Raw genomic sequence first — 17873 nt, 5'->3', positions numbered from 1 at the left:
TTTTTAGCTATTGCAAGGGGGCAAGTGTACAACTGTAAAGTACAACAGCAGGAAACCATGCACTGAAATCTCAAACAACAGTAATCATCTTTCACCAATTTACCTTTCACAACAGCTATTATGACTCTAAACAGCATCAATGTAAACTGTTAAATTCCCTTCTCCTATGCCATATTTTCCACCCAATAAAGAAAAGAATTTCCATTTTGAACATCTAACTGGCATCTTTTGGAAGCACTTACTGACAAATTTTTTTGTGTGTGGAAGAAATATACGATAACGTTTACATACAATTTATGCCATCACTGTTGATAAGAAGAGTCCACTCTTCTCAAATTTTCTATATTGTATTGCAGTTCCTACTAAAATTGCTTTCAACTTTTAGAAAAAAATGTTCACTACCACCGCTACCACAGTGTTTATCCCAAAGAGTACGTAGTGCTATAGAAGTCAATCATCTTGCCACCCACATAGAAAATATTCACCTTAGAGCCAGTACCCGATTTAAGACATCCAGTTTGAGAACATTGCAATCTTTTTAGAACTAAAATATTTTTTTATTTGAAGGCATTATATCTTTAAAGTAATAATTACAGATTAATTGAAATTTAGATAACATGCTCAAAGAAATTTTTCAAAGGCAATTTTTATTTTTACAATGTTCAATTTCTATGTTATTACCAAACCATTACCAGTCATTAAATACAGACATTAGTAAAAAAGTTCATATATAAGAAATTACATGCAGCGGTACAAATTAAATTTGCTGCTTTCAGTCAAATTTAATTAACATGACATACTTTAACTGCTAATTCTTGATCCAGCTCACTTTCTTCCCTTTTTTACCTTCATGAGAATTTGCACAATTCTCTGATGTTGAACAAAGGCTACATATAACCTTAAAAAACAGTACCTGCTTTGGATTTCCTATATGTTACAACTTGATGAAACAAGTTGTTAATATTAACAAGTTAATATTAGTGGCTCTGAGGCTTACTTTCCCTTCAAAAACATTTCTGGCACACCTATCAGTTCAAAGAACTAAAATCATAGAATGGTTTGAGTTGGAAGGGACCTTTTAAGATCATTTAGTTCCAATCTCCTGCTATATGCAGGGACACCTCCCACTAAACCAGGTTGCTCAGAGCCCCATCCAGCCTGCCCTTGAATGCTTACAGGGGTGGGTATGCACAGTCTGTTCCAGAGTCTCACTGCTAGCGCTAATAAGAACACCTCTAGTGGAGGAGGATGAGAAAGACATACATAGCTTCAGTGCAACTTGGTCATGATTTTAGGGCATGTAGAGGTACACTGTGACAATGATTTTGTTTAGAAAGAATACCACCAAAAGGTTATTTTGGATATCACAAATGATTTGTATGAAAATTATGAAAACCAACACTTTCAGGTTAATACACATTACATGCTTTAAAACTTGCCAGCATGGAGAACTGCATAAAGCATATACTCTCTGTTATCATTTTCACTTGAGTGCAGGAACTTACACTGTTACGTAATTACTTTGGTAGGCCTACTGTGACATGGAAAGCAATGGAGGAGGTTGGACAGTTCTTCAGAGACGTGAAGATGGCAGTGTGGATTTTCACCGGACATGGAAAGAGTACAAGATAGTAAGCAATGTTTTTGGAGGCATTAATATTGGATATTATAATCTGAAATTTGCTGATAAAGTAATACAAATAGCATTCTTAGAACATAAGCAGGTTTTGAAAGCTGTCTTTATCCTTAGATGTTCATTTTTAAAGTGTCAGAGTAGTAAGTCTGCTTTGACAAACAATTTATACAAGTGTGATGTTTGTTTTTAAAGAGAAACTTCATTTTCCTTTCATCAACTCTTCTCTGATACGTCTATATTTTTAAGTTACTTATGTTGTTTCATCTGGCAACTTGCCCCAAGTCTATTAAGTAACTCTGATACATTATTTCAGATAAAGATCTTTAACCTTCACAGATCCAGTAAAATTATGAGTTAGCCACTGAAGTTAAAAACTGATCAAGGGATCTCTTCAAACTCAAAGGAAGAAAGTAACCCTGTTTCATGTGTTGAATTACAGGGGTTTGGTGATCCTGCTGGGGAGTACTGGCTAGGAAATGAGTTTGTTTCTCAACTAACTAATCAGAAGCGCTATGTTCTTAAAATAATCCTGAAAGACTGGGAAGGAAATGAAGCGTATACTTTGTATGACCAATTCTACCTAGCAAGTGAAGAACAAAAATACAGGTAAGCAGAAAAATTTGAACTGAATTTAAAAAAATGAACTGATGATTATTTTAAACTGTGTACATGCTTGTTTTATTTTAACCTGTTCCCTACAAATTAAAAAGAATATTTTGTTTCAAGGGAAACAATGTATGCGTACTAGCACACATTGGGCATGAAGATCCATCCAAGTATATTCTTAACAGAAAATAATAACAGCTATCTACAGTGATTAATGCATTTACGTATGCACATGATAACACTTAAAGCTCAGCAGTAGATAGGGTGGGGGGGATGGGCTGGTTTTCCCTGATAGGTCTTTTCTTTTTTTTAAAACACAGAATAGGATAGTTTTTCAAAGAGAACTTTTAGATAAATTTAACTTCTAGATTTGCTTTTCCTCTCATCTGAAAAGAATTTTGCTTCATGCAGCTAGTTAACTCCTATATTTAAAGAAATATATCCTAAATACTATTCCTGAATTACGTTGTCTTTAAATGGTATGGCTTAGACTATTAGTTAGATATCTCTTTGACAGAATAAAATTAAACAATTCCTGAGTTTTTAAAGAGAATCTGAAGCCAACTCTACTCTGTAGAATTAATGTCTATCATTGTTATTTGCATAAAAAATAAATCAAAAAGGGAAACAATTTGCCAGATTAATGTTGCAGATGGCTTTAAGAATGCAAGAGAATATAAAATCATGATTCCAAGGGATAAATAGATTTCTGGAAGGTGGTTGAGTAAAACAGACAAAAACTTGAAGGAGATTTTCTACTTCAGTCATTTGATAATAGCAGCTTTCTGAGCACAGTAATGTTACCTTATTGTTCCACAATCCACTGTCCTGATTCTCTAAAAATAATGCTCCTACATATGAAAATAAAGTTAATGCTGAATGTCCAGCCTCACTCCCTACAAAACTATCATTTTAAAAAGCAATTTTTATTGCACGTTTTTTTAATGCTCCTATTTCGCTTCAAAATGTAAAGCTTCACATTTTTTTCCTGTTTGGTTAGAAATGAAACATAAAATAGTATCAGTCACAATTGAAATATATGGGCAGTTCATATTTCATTCTGCAGGCTCTCTGTCAAAGCAGTACATACAGTATGATTAGACGCAGGAGAAATACAGTGTACAGAATAACTGATAATTTCCTACTGCGTGGCCCAGGAAATGTTTCTTCGTAAGAATCTTGCAGATTCACAAAGCTGGATAGAGAAAAATAGCTATGTTAGCTACATTTTTCCAAGATCTCTTAACATGTAGTTGATGTAAACAAAGTCAATCTGACACCCAAAAGAACTGAAGCTGTTACTTCAACTCAAGTCTTCTATGCAAAGCAATCTAAAACTATCGGAATTTCCATCACTCTGAATGTAAGGTCTTAATGCCTTAGCAGTACACAGCTGTCTCATCTCCAAAGCAAATGTTTTTTTCATCTGGGAACAGTTAGAATCAACAGCAGAGACTTTTTTTTTTTTTTAAGTAACGCATTAAAATACTTACGAAGACAACTTTTGTGAAATAGGTCATTGCCCTTGTCCAGTTACATTACTAAAAAACAATCACTGAAAACTAAGATGATTGTCAGTAAACAGATTCTTTGTTTTAAAATGCAACCAAACATGGAATGTATCATCGATGCAGCGGTTTAAAGAACAAATTAACATGAATTAAAAAAAAAAGGAAGAATGCGTTCAAAGGCAACTTTCATTACATTAAAACATTAAAACATCTGAATGCTGGAAGATCATGAGTTGGTTCATAAAATTAAAATTTCATAGAACCATAGAAGAACTGAACTCTGAACAAACTTGTTTTGAGGCCAACTACTTGATATCAGACTAGGTTGCTCAAGGCTTCATTGATATGGGCCTTCATAACCTTATAGACTGTTCCGTTGCTCACCTGTCCTCAGGGTGAAAACATCTAGTCCGAATCCCTCATTTCAATTTACATCAATTGACTATAATCTCCTGTTTTTCTAAGCCATATTTTTAAAACCACTGAGATGAATAAATCTTTGCCCGCATTAGGCTTCAAATGATATTTGCAGTTCAGGTCTGGGTTCATGCTTTCTGCTCAGAACATTTAGCAATACTTTTGAAACTGGCTTACAGGGATCAGTGTTTGAATATAAAGCTTTAAACTTGCCTTTAGGAAAAACGGGATATTTAACTTCGACATTTTAGAGGAAAATTGTAATGAGCAAATTTTTGGAAATTCATTTGTTCCTAATATTTTCACGAAAAGAATATAAAACGGGTTAAAACAATCTGTTAAACTACCAAAAACAGTATCTATCATAAGCAGAGAATGACATACAAAATCAAGACCTATTTGGGGAGAAGCTGGTTCTCATACATATAGTAGAATAACTGTGAGAAGGGTAAGCTTTTTGATGCAGAAATGCAATCAGCAAAGAATTAATATGGGGGCAGAGGGTTCAAGTCCACTCAGTTCAACACACCCACAATTGCATAACATGGTCAGAGCTGTGTAACTGCCTCCCATGTTCAGCACCCCAATCTCTCTACCCCTGTGAGAGATCGGGGTGCATAAGCAGATACAAGTAGTAGATACAAGCAGATACAGACAAGATACAATTAGATATGAGCAGATACAAGCTGAACTTGCCAGGTAAGTGAAACAAACTGTTAAATACTTGTGAAGATCCAACCTAGTGAAACCTATGGAAGTTGTGAAAATAAAGAATAATTTGGGAAGTGGAAAATGAAACATTTAGAAGATCCTAAAGCATCAGTACTAGTTTGTATTTGAAAGTCAAGGAGATGTTCCTATCTCTCGTAGCTGCAAAGTTGTAACGCTAGATTGCCATATTGTGTTAAAAGCAAAATAGAAACAAAAAAAGTTTTTGTTAAGCTCTCAAATGTGATTAAAAAATGCAAACAATGCACTTAAAATATTAAGAAACATTAAGAAATTATATACAAAACAATTTATAATCTATCCGCTCTTGTTTTCTTCTAATATGACGTGAACAAAATGTTCATTTCTACAAATGGAGGCTGTTCATCAAGGTATTATGATGACCATTTCTATTCATGAAAAAATGCTGTGATACCATTCACAACAGTGAATGCTCAACTTTAATGTAATATTTGCCTTTCTCTTCCTCACTTCTACAGGATCCACCTTAAAGGACTTACTGGGACAGCAGGGAAAATAAGTAGTATAAGCCAACCAGGAAATGATTTTAGCACAAAGGATGCAGACAATGACAAATGTATTTGCAAATGTTCACAAATGCTAACAGGAGGTAGGAATGTTTTTTTGTTTCTCAGTCTTCCTATTTTTATTGGCACTGGAATTCTCTATGAGATAAATAGTGATAATTTCAACTTAGTAAATTCTGATTATTGAAGAAGTCCAGAACTGATGGAAACACTAGTGTGGTGACTCCAAATGAAATATTCTGACAAATATTATTTGACAGAGGTTAAAGTAAAATGGAAAGTTAAAATCTGGGGAGAAAAAAGTAAGCAGCCTCTCAAGCTAGAGTACAAGAAAGACTGATTGTGAAACTAAGAAGACCAGCAGCATATTCTTCTTTCAAGGAATGATAACAGAGTCCCAAACATCAAAACACCTAAAGCACTCAAAATTTGTTTTAGAGATAGTCTCTGAAATGGCTCTTGATTGTCTAGGCACAAATCTAACTATTCTCTAGCTATTCAAAGGAGCAGAAAACTCCCAGACTTGATGAATACATGGAACGTGCTGCAGAAGGGTACAAGTATTTAATTATGTATTTCAATACAATTATGAAATGTCAATACATGCATTAAAGGTAAAACACATGAGAGGCATCTACGCTTCTGTAGTGACTGTTCATAAGCTATTGGAATTTTCAATGAAGTTTTTACCTTTAGCTACACAAATCACTCTATAATTTGTCAATCTGGCCTTCCACATTCTGTAGTGCAAACAACTGCTTTTGTAAGTTTGACTTCTCTTCCTGTTATCTCTTAAGAAATGCTTTGTTTCCCTATAGCACAAAAAGACTTTCAGTTGATCCAAAAAGATAATTGGACTGCTGCCCTGTAAAACAGAACACGCACATTATCGCCTTCATAACAGAAGAATAAAAATATTATCTTATTAATAAAAATAAATTTTCCCTATGACCAACTAACAGGTCAGGACCATAAAGATGCAAAATAAGTTTGGGCTGCTTTTTCCTCCTTACCAATTTGCAACACAGTTGTTTTGAACTGATCTGCACATAGAACTAAAACAAATAACTGAATTAATCCTCTAAAAACAATTAAGAAAGGAATTAACATCTGTGAAGGACAAGAATTTACAAAAGGGCAGATGAAAAGCAAAGAAAATGCAATATCATTACAGTTTGAGTAAAGTTCTACCCTTCAATTGTCAATAATAGCTGACATCAGTAAAGTAGATTGAATACCTTCCCTTTTCAACTTTAAACTCCTAGGAATTACATTAAGCTTTAAGAATATGTAATTAATACCTTTCCATACTGGGCTGGGGGTAAATCTTTTATATTAACACTTCAAAATCGTGAGAACGAAATGCTGGATTTGGATTTGTTTCTCATGTTGGGACAATAAAGTGTTAAAAGCTTCATGTATGCTATTTTAAAAATTATCTGTGCTGACATTTTCATTTGCTGGTATTTATCTTTGTGTTCTGGTCTTGCAGGGTGGTGGTTTGATGCATGTGGTCCTTCTAACCTCAATGGAATGTATTATCCGTTACGACAGAACAACAACAAGTTCAATGGTATTAAGTGGTACTACTGGAAAGGCTCGGGATACTCTCTCAAAGCCACGACTATGATGATTCGACCAGCAGATTTCTAAATGCTTTTGCATTCTTATGTGAATTTTGTATTGTATAGTCTTCAAAGACTTTACTTGCCAAGCATATAAACACATCTGCAACTCTCATTTTCAAGCCCAGAAAACATGCACTAGCATTCTGAAGAGATCAGCTCATTCCAATCCTTGAATTGCAATAGTCTTGATCAGTTAAAGCGCATATTATTCAACTAGACACAAAGCCTAAGGCACCAACCCGATATAACAGTGATTTGGCCAAATGACTGAATAAAAAGAATATCCAAGAAACTGTCAGACAACTGAAGGACTGTGTTTTACTGATCATTTATATTATGTATGTGTTAGTGAATAACTGGAACTGTGAAAAATATCTAAAATAGTTTTAGAAATACGCATTTTGCCTCGTCACTGAACTTCAAACATTACCCTAATATAAAACTTACCTAGATCTAGAACTATTTATCTCTCTGAGTATGTTTGCTGTTTATGTACATAAAAATATATCGTTCTGTAATTAGCTTAATATAGTACTTAATACATTCTCTCCCCCATAGCCTCTTAACTTCTTACACTTGTTCAGGGATTTTTTCCAATAGTTTGTATTACTTTATTTAACAGAGGACTTTGCATTTATTCTTGGAAAATGCCATGTACAAAATCACTATTTTTTTCCAGTTTTATTGATCACTATCTTTAATTTAGAAAAATCCCTGCAAGTTATAATATAGTATGAGTTTCTTTACATTGTTCTGATGGTTGCACTTTTTTATTTTCTTGTCAAGTATCCATAAAATAACTGACCAGTATTTTATAAAGGGAGACAATAACAGTAACACCAGATGCCTGATTGCCTATCACAATCAGTTATCACATGGTACCATGGTCCATCTAAAAATTTTGTAAAAACAATCTAAAAACTATGTGGATGTTCTTTGATGCAATTCAATTTATGCTTGTGTCGTAAGAAACAAATTAGTACATTTGAAAAAACAGGAAAAAAATATGAAGGTTACCTAAGAACATAATGTTGGTTTGTTTTTTTTTTTTTCCCCCTCCTCAAAATTCTCCATGAAGAAGTAGGCCCTCTGTGTATGACACAATGTGAATAAATTCATCTATTGGGTAACATTTGCTTTTTCTTTTTTTTTTTTTTTTATTACATTTCATACTGGAAGTCATTAAAACTGCTATCAGAGTACTCTACCACTTGCAACACCACCTTTCTTCTTCACCAAAAATGTATATCTCCACTACTAAGGAGTATCAGAGATAAAAAATACTCTCAATATTACCTCATGAACTGATTCTAAATAAATTTAATAAATGTAAATGAACAATCGTCATCTGAAGAGTTGCGCACAATAATCTCAATGCATCTAAGATCACGGTTCAAGTAATTTATTATTTCTCCTGGAAACTTTTAAGGATATACAGATGTCAGTCTAAAGAACACTTCACAAAATTAATTTCTTAGAAATTCATGAAAGTAAAGACCAATCTAGTAGGGGAGCTACAGCATATGACATACAAAAAAGAGATGGCATTTTTCTACCTGGACCAGAGAAGGGGAAGGGGAGACCTTACTGCTGTCTACAGCTATCTGATACAGAGAAGACAGAGCCAGATCCCTTCTTGGAGGAGTACTGTAGTGGAACAGTGAACATAAATTGGAATTTGGGAAATTCTACTTAGCAGGACTTCTATTTATTTGTTTAATACCATGAGGGTGGACCAGAAAAGTCCATGAGTATCTTCATCTAATTAGATCTGCTTAGAACAGGGCATTGAACTACCTAATCTAGGATATTTTATGATTCCATAAAATTGGGATGGAAAGAACATGCTTCCTCCCTCACTGCATTTCATCAGACGACTAAAGAAAATACTCCCAATATTTGCGACAATAAACATACACACTCAGCCCAATAATCTAAAAAAAATCTTCTAACAAAATGTAGTGGAGTCTGGCACAGTACGCATGCTTAACCTGGCCAAGAAAAAAGATGCCAACTTCTGATTATTAAATGTCATTGTTTTAGTAAGAAAACAAAGGTACAAAACTGTACACTGCATAGTTAGTTTCAATTTGCTGGGGAAAAACATGAAGCAAAAGGTTCCTTCTGACGACAGTTCATCAAAGATGCTGAGATAGATCTTTAGCAGATCAATTGTTTAACAAGACATTTAATTAATTTTTAAAATATAATTATAGAATGGCCAGGATTGAAAAGAACCTCAAGGTCATCTAGTTTTAACCTGTCTGCCATGGGCAAAGTTGCCAACCATTAAACTAGAGCAGTTATTCATTAACATGAATGTAAAATTTTAGAGTAAGTTTTACAGTGATATCATCACATTATCTAAATGAGATTGCATTGCTTAGAAATATCAAAGTAAAGAAAGAAGAAGATATTTTAGAAAGAATACTATAGGAAGATGACTGCAACAATTTCTTTGGATTCGGTGCAAACAATCAGAATACATCAGTAATATAACCCCTTCTTTACTTCCTGCTTGTAATCAAATAAACAGTACATAGAAGTAGAATACCCTTTCATTTTCCATATTGCTTCTTAAGAAATAATAAGAAAGGACGTCTGAACTCCATCCAAGCTTATATTATGATCTTATCTTTAAATATAAGGTATCTATTACAGTTGACTCCAGAATGACTCAAGAAAGGAATGATTGGGAAGGTGATGGAAGTATGACTTTCAACACCAACTTTGTTCCTCAACAGAAGCACCCTGCAAAAAAGCAATGCATACATCCTTCAATTTTATCTCCTCACCATCTCTCCACCCTTCTGAAGTTCTGCATTGGGAATAAAAACTGTAAACAGAATCCAGAAACTGACACCAGCTGGAATCACTTCCAAAGAATGCCGTGCAAGTTGTTACTGATAACATACTTAGGAGACAAGGTGGTCTGAGAAGAAACAGAAAACTCAAAGCAGCTTGGCCTGAAATAGTGTTGGGGTTTTTTTTTGTACAAATGCAGAAAAAATGGAAAAGAACATGCTAATATATTCTTCACATTAAACACTGCCATTCATGTATTTGCTATATAAAAACTGAATTCTTCAGGAAAATATACAAAATTGTAATCGATGATTAATTTCTTTGGGCTTATTTCAGGAAAACTATTACAGATTCCCTACACTTTGAGAACTTAGAGCTTAAAATCATGAAATAAAGACTTCACCTTGAACACATAAGTTTACAAAAATATACAGACTTAGAAAGAACATTTAAAATAACTCCTTAGCAGTCAATACAACTATGGTAGTAATAAAATTCAACCTCAATTAAATGTTCTTTCTTCAAAGCCTGTTAGAAACTTTGAGAAACAAGTAGCAGATAAGAAAATATTTATCTAGCTGCAACAGTGTAATAGAAAATGTGAAAACTTTTTGACAAACTTACAGCAATCAACTACTAACCTGCTAAAATATTTTATATCCAAAATTAAATTAGTGTCTAATCCACTACAACATGTGCAGATACACTTAGATCTGCACAGATACATCACACTTCAACAAAAACACTTTTGCATTAGTTTGTAACACAGTACTGTGAGAATTAAAGACAGGAAAAAAAAGTTTTAGAAGCCTACAGTAATTTTACACCCTCAAAGTCATTTCCGGACTGAAAACATTGACACCATGACCTGAGACATCTCATAAGGCAATAACATCTCTCTCCAGTATCTCATTCAAGTGAAGATAGTAATCAAATAAGCCACAAATTAAAGTGCATTTGTACTTAAGAAAGAAGCAAATTGATTCAATTTTTAACTGGTGAATCAATCTTTTGTATTTTCTATGCATACCAAAGGCTTTGCAGAATTCTCTAGAAGTTAGTGGTTGTACACACTTCAAAAAGTACAAGACGATGTAGAAAATAACTCCTTGCCGCATTTTCTTTAACAGTTTGGTTTTTTTTTCTATCTGCCATTCTCACTCACAAAACCTGTGTACAGGGCAAATCATTTCTCAGAGAAACAAAAGAATGTTAACAAGCTTAAAGGGCAATTAAACTTACAGGAGCAGCTGGGAAGTTGGAAGAAAGTTCATATGGTTCCTCCGAGATCCAGTGCCCAAATTCCAAAGAACTCAGAACCTAAAATAAATCAAATAATAAGTAGAAAACCTATAATTTCTAAAAAAGCAAACCATTTGAGTTTATTAAAGAAATTAATAATGCAGTTACAATAGATAGCTTGATATTTTTTTTTTATTAAAATAAAATGATTCTCTGTAAAATCAAGCAATCTCAAAGTATGAATAAATCAAATGATGAAAATACCTGTCATATTTCTATGTATAGCCACATTACACTTCAATACCTTGCAAGGATATTTATTAGAAGAGTCAACTTTTTGCATTATTATATATCACATTAGAATAAAGATTTGAAACAGGAAGTCAAAAGGGAAGAATGTCAACATTTCCCATATAATATGAGTTATGTTCTCTTGATTCAATTGATTACTGAACATCATGGGGCCTCCCTGTTGCTTCATTTCTCCAGCCTGTCATGGTTGTTCTGAATGGGCACACTCTTAGAGTATATCAAACACTCTTCCTTGCTTTGTATTATCTGCAAGTTTGCTGAGGCTTCCCTCCATCCATCATCTAGATCATAACTGAAGATGTCCAATATCAACTCCTACTACTGACCAGGATTACACAACATTCTTTTCAGCCTGAAAAGAAGAAAAGCTGACTTTCTCTTTGCTAACTTCCTTTGCCAGCTGTACATTATAGACTGCAAATAAAAAGGTTCCTACCATCACAGAGTACTGACTGTCTGGAAAATACACAATCGTTTGCATTTGACTGAGCTCTGAAATGCTGGGTGAATGTGACCCTTAAAGATTTGTGATCCTAACTCTTTGGACAAGTTTCAGACTTCTGTTCTTAATCAGGGCCATCACAAGATGGATAACTTAAAAAATACTTAATACTTAATGAATACTTAATCTATGCAGGGACATTTTTTTATCTACCTTGGAACTCCTTCTTGCTTGTATAGAAAGTTTCTCTACTGAGGTGATGAGCAAGTGAATATAGTAGTTGAACTGTGATCTCATTCTAGGTATCTTTTACCAGCTGCTTAAAATGGTTGTTTTCAATCACTGAAATAAACTTTTTTTTTTTTTTTTTTTTTTTTTTTTTTAAGTAAATTTTTTTTTTTTACGTTTTTTTTTTTCAGTGATTTTTAAAAATATATATATAATTTTGGGTTGCAGATTGTAATTTCAAAAATCTTGCAAGGAGTGTTCAGTGACTACCCTTCCATTGTTAAGAGGACTATCCTTACAGTTCCTACCATGGTTTTGCCTTGATGTCATATCAATGGTGTTTTCCTACTGATTTCTGGATAACCTAAATTCTAGAGGGCACGGTGGTGGAAAATTTTATTTTCCTCAGTGGCTTTTTCAGCAAGAACTGATGCCACAGAGCTTCCCATATGTGTAAAAGACCTGTAAATTCTTTGCGAAATTGTTCCCAATCACACGATTCAACAACCTTACCCTTTTACAGATACTCTTATTTCCCAATACCGTTTCTGTAGTTACCATTTGGCAAGCCTTAATTACAGGTCAAAAAAAATTACGATCCACCAATGACAATCTATACATTCAACTTTAAAAATATAACTACTTAATACCTACTGCTCCTACAGCAACAAGTAGCATTATGTTAACAAGAAATATATAAATACCGAAAAAATAGGGTACATGGATTTTCATGAGAAGGTAAATCCATGTGCTTGGGATCATTTCCCACTTGCATAATAATTCTCCAGTCATTTCAAACAGATTAAGTCTATTTCTTACTGTTAGCACAGCCACGCATCATCAAATTGTTGCCATTATTCATCTTAGAACAAATCTAATTTCATCAATAGGTGGAATTTCTCCCATGCCTGATTCACAAATAACTGTAACTTCCCCTCTCCCCCTCCCCCTTTTTTCTTAAATTAATTCTGTTGGAATAAAATGCCATGCAAATCCATATATTATTCGTTTCCAATGAAAATATAACATTTTATTTCAAAAAAATATGTGCTATGAGATGTTCCACTTGGACAAAAGTTGGCATGATACATGTTATACTTTACAGTATTACAGCTCACAAAATGAGACTTTAAGCTAAGCAGACTGATTGTTAGGTAGTAATGCAAATTTTGTTTCCCAACATATAATTAGGCTTGTGACTTTCTTGTAAAGAGCTATTTTACCCAAATTGTGGTACTACTAGAGGCAAGTTGCAAACTGAATTTAGAAAGTGATCTTAATGCTTTCAGAAACAAATTGTGTAGTTTGCAGTCTAAAGTAGTTTATGCTTGACAACTTTCAGGACATCTCATGATGGAAAAGCAGCAATGACAGAAGAACAGCAAGGTCCTACACTGCAGCAAGAGAGGACTTGCTCAAATGCAACAGCTGTATGAACATAGGAAAGAACAAAGGAAAGAATCTGCTTACTTTCAGAAGGCCTCAAGTTTGCAAGGATCCCCAGGAAGATACCTATACCTCCAAAGCCAACTCTAAAGTGAGGTCTGGGAAGGTGTGGATCCTAGTTTCACCCCTTCCGGTCAGTCAGGTGTGTTATATTCACCTGAACTCCCCTGGGTTGGCCCTGCCTTCCCACCAGGTGGGAATCAACACTGGTTCAGGACATGACTTAGCATTTCCACTACACAGGAGAACCCGCAACCTCTTAAAAAAACTGCTACAAAAGCTAGTCTTTGTGTGATATGGAAAAGTGTTTTACTTGTGTGGGGAGTAGAGGTGTTCAATTTTGCAGACAACCGTGGAATAAAGTGTGCATCTTCATTTATTCTCACTGTTAAACTTCACTATTACAAAAATCAAAATGATATTATGTTTACTTTCAGAAAACTCACAACCAAATATTTGAAAATGCAACAGCTGCAAAAGGTGAAAATAATTTCTATCGCCATTATAGCATCCCAAATCTAAAAATGAGTTGAGTAGATCAGCAAGTCAAGGATTTATAAAGTAATCTGAAATATAATAATGCATTATTCTATTTAGCCAAGAAAAGTACATTTATTTAAAAACATCCAGTTAAGACTGTAACATTATAAGATATAAAATTTAAGTTGCACTTATGTATACTTTTTCACAACTAATACTCATAATTTACAATGAGAATATTGAAATCTGTTAGCTTTATACTTAGAGCTGTATATACTTATTGCAAATAGACTGGTTAATCTAAGCCATTTCATTTCATGATCAACTTGAACTGAACCAAGAGAACTGGAAATTTTAACACAATTCTTTGAGACGTGCTGCATGAAAACAATTTCTTCATAAGTAATCTCAAGTTGCAACAGATGTACCAAGCTCTATAATGTGTACATCATGTCTGTATAGTACTGAAATGATGTCTGTACTATGAGTAACTGACAGAAAACAAAAATAGAGTAAACAACCCCAAAAGATTAATTATGATTAAGAAATCCCATTTTATTTTCCAGGCCAATTTTGCAGTAATAACCTCCATCAATCCTTGTAGTATTTACAGAATTTTGTTTAGAGATCAATTTTGTTTATCTCAACAGAAGAGGGATTAATGCTCGTCTATCGTGGCTCTGGAATTGAGTACAAAGGCATCATATCTACTTTCCTAGATAAAAAAGTAAATCAGATACAGATACAGATTCATGAACAGACTGCAGTAAATAATTAGGTCAGCACTAACAGTAACATTCAGTTTTCAGGAACACAAAAGCAATAATTCTCCATTTTAAGTCGCTGAAAGTTTGCTTCTGACTTAGAATTATAGAATCATAGATTTCTTAGAGTTGGAAGGGACCTCTGAGGGTCAACTCCTCTGCAATGAACACGGACACCACAGCTAGGTCAAGTTGCACAGGGCGTTATCCAGCCTTGCCTTGAATGTCTCTAGGGATGGAGCATCAACCACAACTCTAGGCAATCTGTTCCAGTACCTCAGCACCCTTATTGTAAAAGATTTTTTCATTATATCCAACCTGAATCTACCCTCCCTTACCTTGAAGCCATTTCCCCTTGTTCTGTGACCACAGGCCCTGCTAAAGAGTTTGTCCCCTTCTTTCCTGTAGCTCCCCTTTAGATATTGAAAGGCTGCTACCAGGATCCTATCCAACCTGGCTTGGAATGCCTCCAGAAATGGGGCAGCTACAACCCTTCTGGGCAACCTGTGAGTAAAAAATTTCCTCCTAACATCTAACCTATACCTACTTCCTTCTAGTTTAAAACCATTAAGCTAGTCTCCCTTGTCCTATACCCATCAAACCATGTAAAAAGTCAGTCCTCCTTCTGCTTGTAAGCTCCCTTCAAGTAGTAAGCTCCCTGGAAGGCAACATAATCAGAAATAAAAGTGCTCATATGTCATATGACATTTATTTAACCAGATTGTCTAACTGAACCCCTTTGCACAGATATGATGAAGCAGACAAAGATGCTACTGGTCTTTTTCAGACATAAAGGCACATTACTAGCTAACTAGAGTGATCAAACATGCAATATCCTTTATTCTAAGGGAAGTCAATCACCAAGAACTTCTGAAAACTACAAAGGATATCACAACAGCTTCTTTAAATAACTACATACATATTATGATTTTAAAGTATTTATTGAAAAAAAAGGAACAAAGAAATTAGTTATTCTACAATCCCTTACTGTAGATGAATATCTATTTCCAACAGTTATATTTTGAAGCTCTGAAAATATGAGGAAAAGTGAAAGTCTGTCATCTGTGATGTCAAATTAATTATCTTGCAGTTGATCTCTGAGGTGGTTTGATCCTGGATCAAAGCTCCCATCTAGATGCTGTTCAACTCTCTCCAACCCAAAAACAGGATGGGAGAGAGAGTTAGAAGGGCAAAAGCAAGAAAAAGAAAAGAAAAGAAAAAAAAAAGACAAAAAAACCCCAAGTACAACCCCCATATGCAAATATGCAAATAATTAAAAATAAAATAAAATAAAATAAAATTTAAAAAATAAACAAAAAATATGCAAATATGATGCAATCATTCCCACCAGATAATTGATACCCAGTCAGTCTTCAAGCAATGGATGCTTTAGGAAAGCTTTCTCTTTATTTTATAGCTGAGTATGACATTATATGACTATAATATAAGACTATCCCTTTGGTCAGGTTGGATCAGCTATCCTGGCTGTGTCCTCTCCCAATCTACTTGTTGGTGGTAATGACAGAAAAAGAGAAGGTCTTGATGCTGTGCAAGTATTGTTAAGGAACAGCTAAAACAGTGATGTGTAATCAACACTATTTTGATCATCAGCCTAAAACATGGCAACATATGGGCTGCTATGAAAAAAGTGTATGTAACTATATCTCAGCCAAAGCAGCATGGAAATTCACAGTTATCTTCTATTTACAGAAACAGCTACCAGTAACATGTAAAGACATGGTAGTCCAGAAAAAAATTTGAGGTTATGCAGTGATTCTTTGATGTGGATATCTGGGAATCATTTTTGTATACTATACAGCCTCCAAATTACTCATATACAAGCTTTCCTTATTATTAAATGGTTTTCATCATGCAGGAAAATACCTAAAAATTCCTCTTCATGTTTACCAATGTTGAACACAATACACATTTAAGAACAAAACAGAATCATATTAAATCAGCATATAAAAAGTTCCAACTGAATAATGTGACTTGGCTAACATTGAGTCAAAATGCTTTGTTTAGCCTTTAATCAGTCCAAAAATAATGCATGTACCATTGGATGGAAAGATTTCAAGCATTTCTAAAATAAACATTGAGGTACAATACAGGAATATTTTGGTCAGATTAAATACTGAAAGACAACATCCATAGTAACACAGAGCTTTAAAAAAAAACAAATTTTCAAAAATTCAGCTAACTCCAAGCCTGAGTATCTGAACATTGCAACATTGTGCACAGCATGGACAAAAATATGGTTGACATTCCAGCTATACAAAATAAGCATAATTTATTTTGCAGTAAAATTCGAATGTATTTCTTACCCATTCATAAGAAACAATCCAACACCCACGAGCAATTCCCAGCATAACGTTCAAGGTACGACGAGGACTCCCTGTAACTACATGACTTGTTGTTTCACATACATCGTCTGAGAACATGAAGTCTCCCAGTTTATTCACCACCTGAATTACTACACTTTGTTTCCTAAAAAGAGCACAAAGACAAAAAGATACAATGTTGAGAGGATAGCTAGGATTGTGGAAGCAAACATTCACATACAAATTATCTCAGATTTTCTTACATTTGTACCTTGTATTTTTTCACTAATCCCTTCTTATCCTTCCCTCGCTCAGACTTGACCCATTTGCTAGACAAAAATTTGTTAGCCCTTCCACAGAGTCCAAACAGACCCTTTTCTGTCAGCACACAATCATATCTACTTGCATATCAAAGCTCTTTTATACCCCATATCTATCTTGCTTGTTTAAATAGAAGCTTTTTTGAGTCAGGAATTATCTAACATATTGTTTGTGTATAATGCCTAGTACAACAGAGGCTCATTCTTGATTGTTTCTGTTGTACTTTAAAGAAAAAAAAAAAAAAAAAAGAAGTATTCCTAAGAAATGTAAACAGTTGGATGCAGCACTCTTCAAAGGATGTCATTTGGAAGTACCATATTTTCATTATTCAAATAAAATTGTATGTTAACTTTAGAGAGAAGTCTTAAAGTTCTGGCTTAATATCTTTATGTCTGAGTCAGTGTTTCAATTGTAAAAATCACTTATCTTTAAATAAATTTACCTCCACATGGACTGCC

The 17873-nt window shown here is 34.1% G+C and overlaps 2 protein-coding genes across 6 annotated transcripts in view; one reads left to right on the top strand and one right to left on the bottom strand.

The window, feature by feature from the left end:
- ANGPT2 (angiopoietin 2) overlaps positions 1-8186 on the top strand; it is a 42726-nt gene extending 34540 nt beyond the window's left edge. For all 4 annotated transcript variants that reach the window (XM_042889204.1, XM_042889225.1, XM_042889196.1 and 1 more), the window contains 4 exons: positions 1530-1631; positions 2076-2242; positions 5379-5509; positions 6919-8186. In XM_042889204.1, the coding sequence (XP_042745138.1) occupies positions 1530-1631; positions 2076-2242; positions 5379-5509; positions 6919-7079 (561 nt within the window). In that variant the 3' untranslated portion in view covers positions 7080-8186. The remainder of the gene's footprint in view (positions 1-1529; positions 1632-2075; positions 2243-5378; positions 5510-6918) is intronic.
- The window catches only part of MCPH1 (microcephalin 1), a 120817-nt gene that overhangs the window by 69116 nt on the left and 33828 nt on the right, over positions 1-17873 (bottom strand). Inside the window, exons 11-13 of one of the 2 annotated variants that reach the window (XM_042889186.1) lie at positions 17098-17260; positions 11102-11179; positions 3198-3437 (exon numbers count right to left, since the gene is read on the bottom strand). In XM_042889186.1, the coding sequence (XP_042745120.1) occupies positions 3384-3437; positions 11102-11179; positions 17098-17260 (295 nt within the window). In that variant the 3' untranslated portion in view covers positions 3198-3383. Of the gene's footprint in view, positions 1-3197; positions 3438-11101; positions 11180-17097; positions 17261-17873 lie in introns of those variants that run through there. The other variant, XM_042889177.1, reaches the window with a different exon arrangement.

Source organism: Lagopus leucura, unplaced genomic scaffold, assembly GCF_019238085.1.
Source record: "Lagopus leucura isolate 7727_CA_CO unplaced genomic scaffold, USGS_WTPT01 Super-Scaffold_73, whole genome shotgun sequence".
Taxonomy (NCBI): domain Eukaryota; kingdom Metazoa; phylum Chordata; class Aves; order Galliformes; family Phasianidae; genus Lagopus; species Lagopus leucura.
This window is presented reverse-complemented; position numbering and strand designations above follow the sequence as displayed.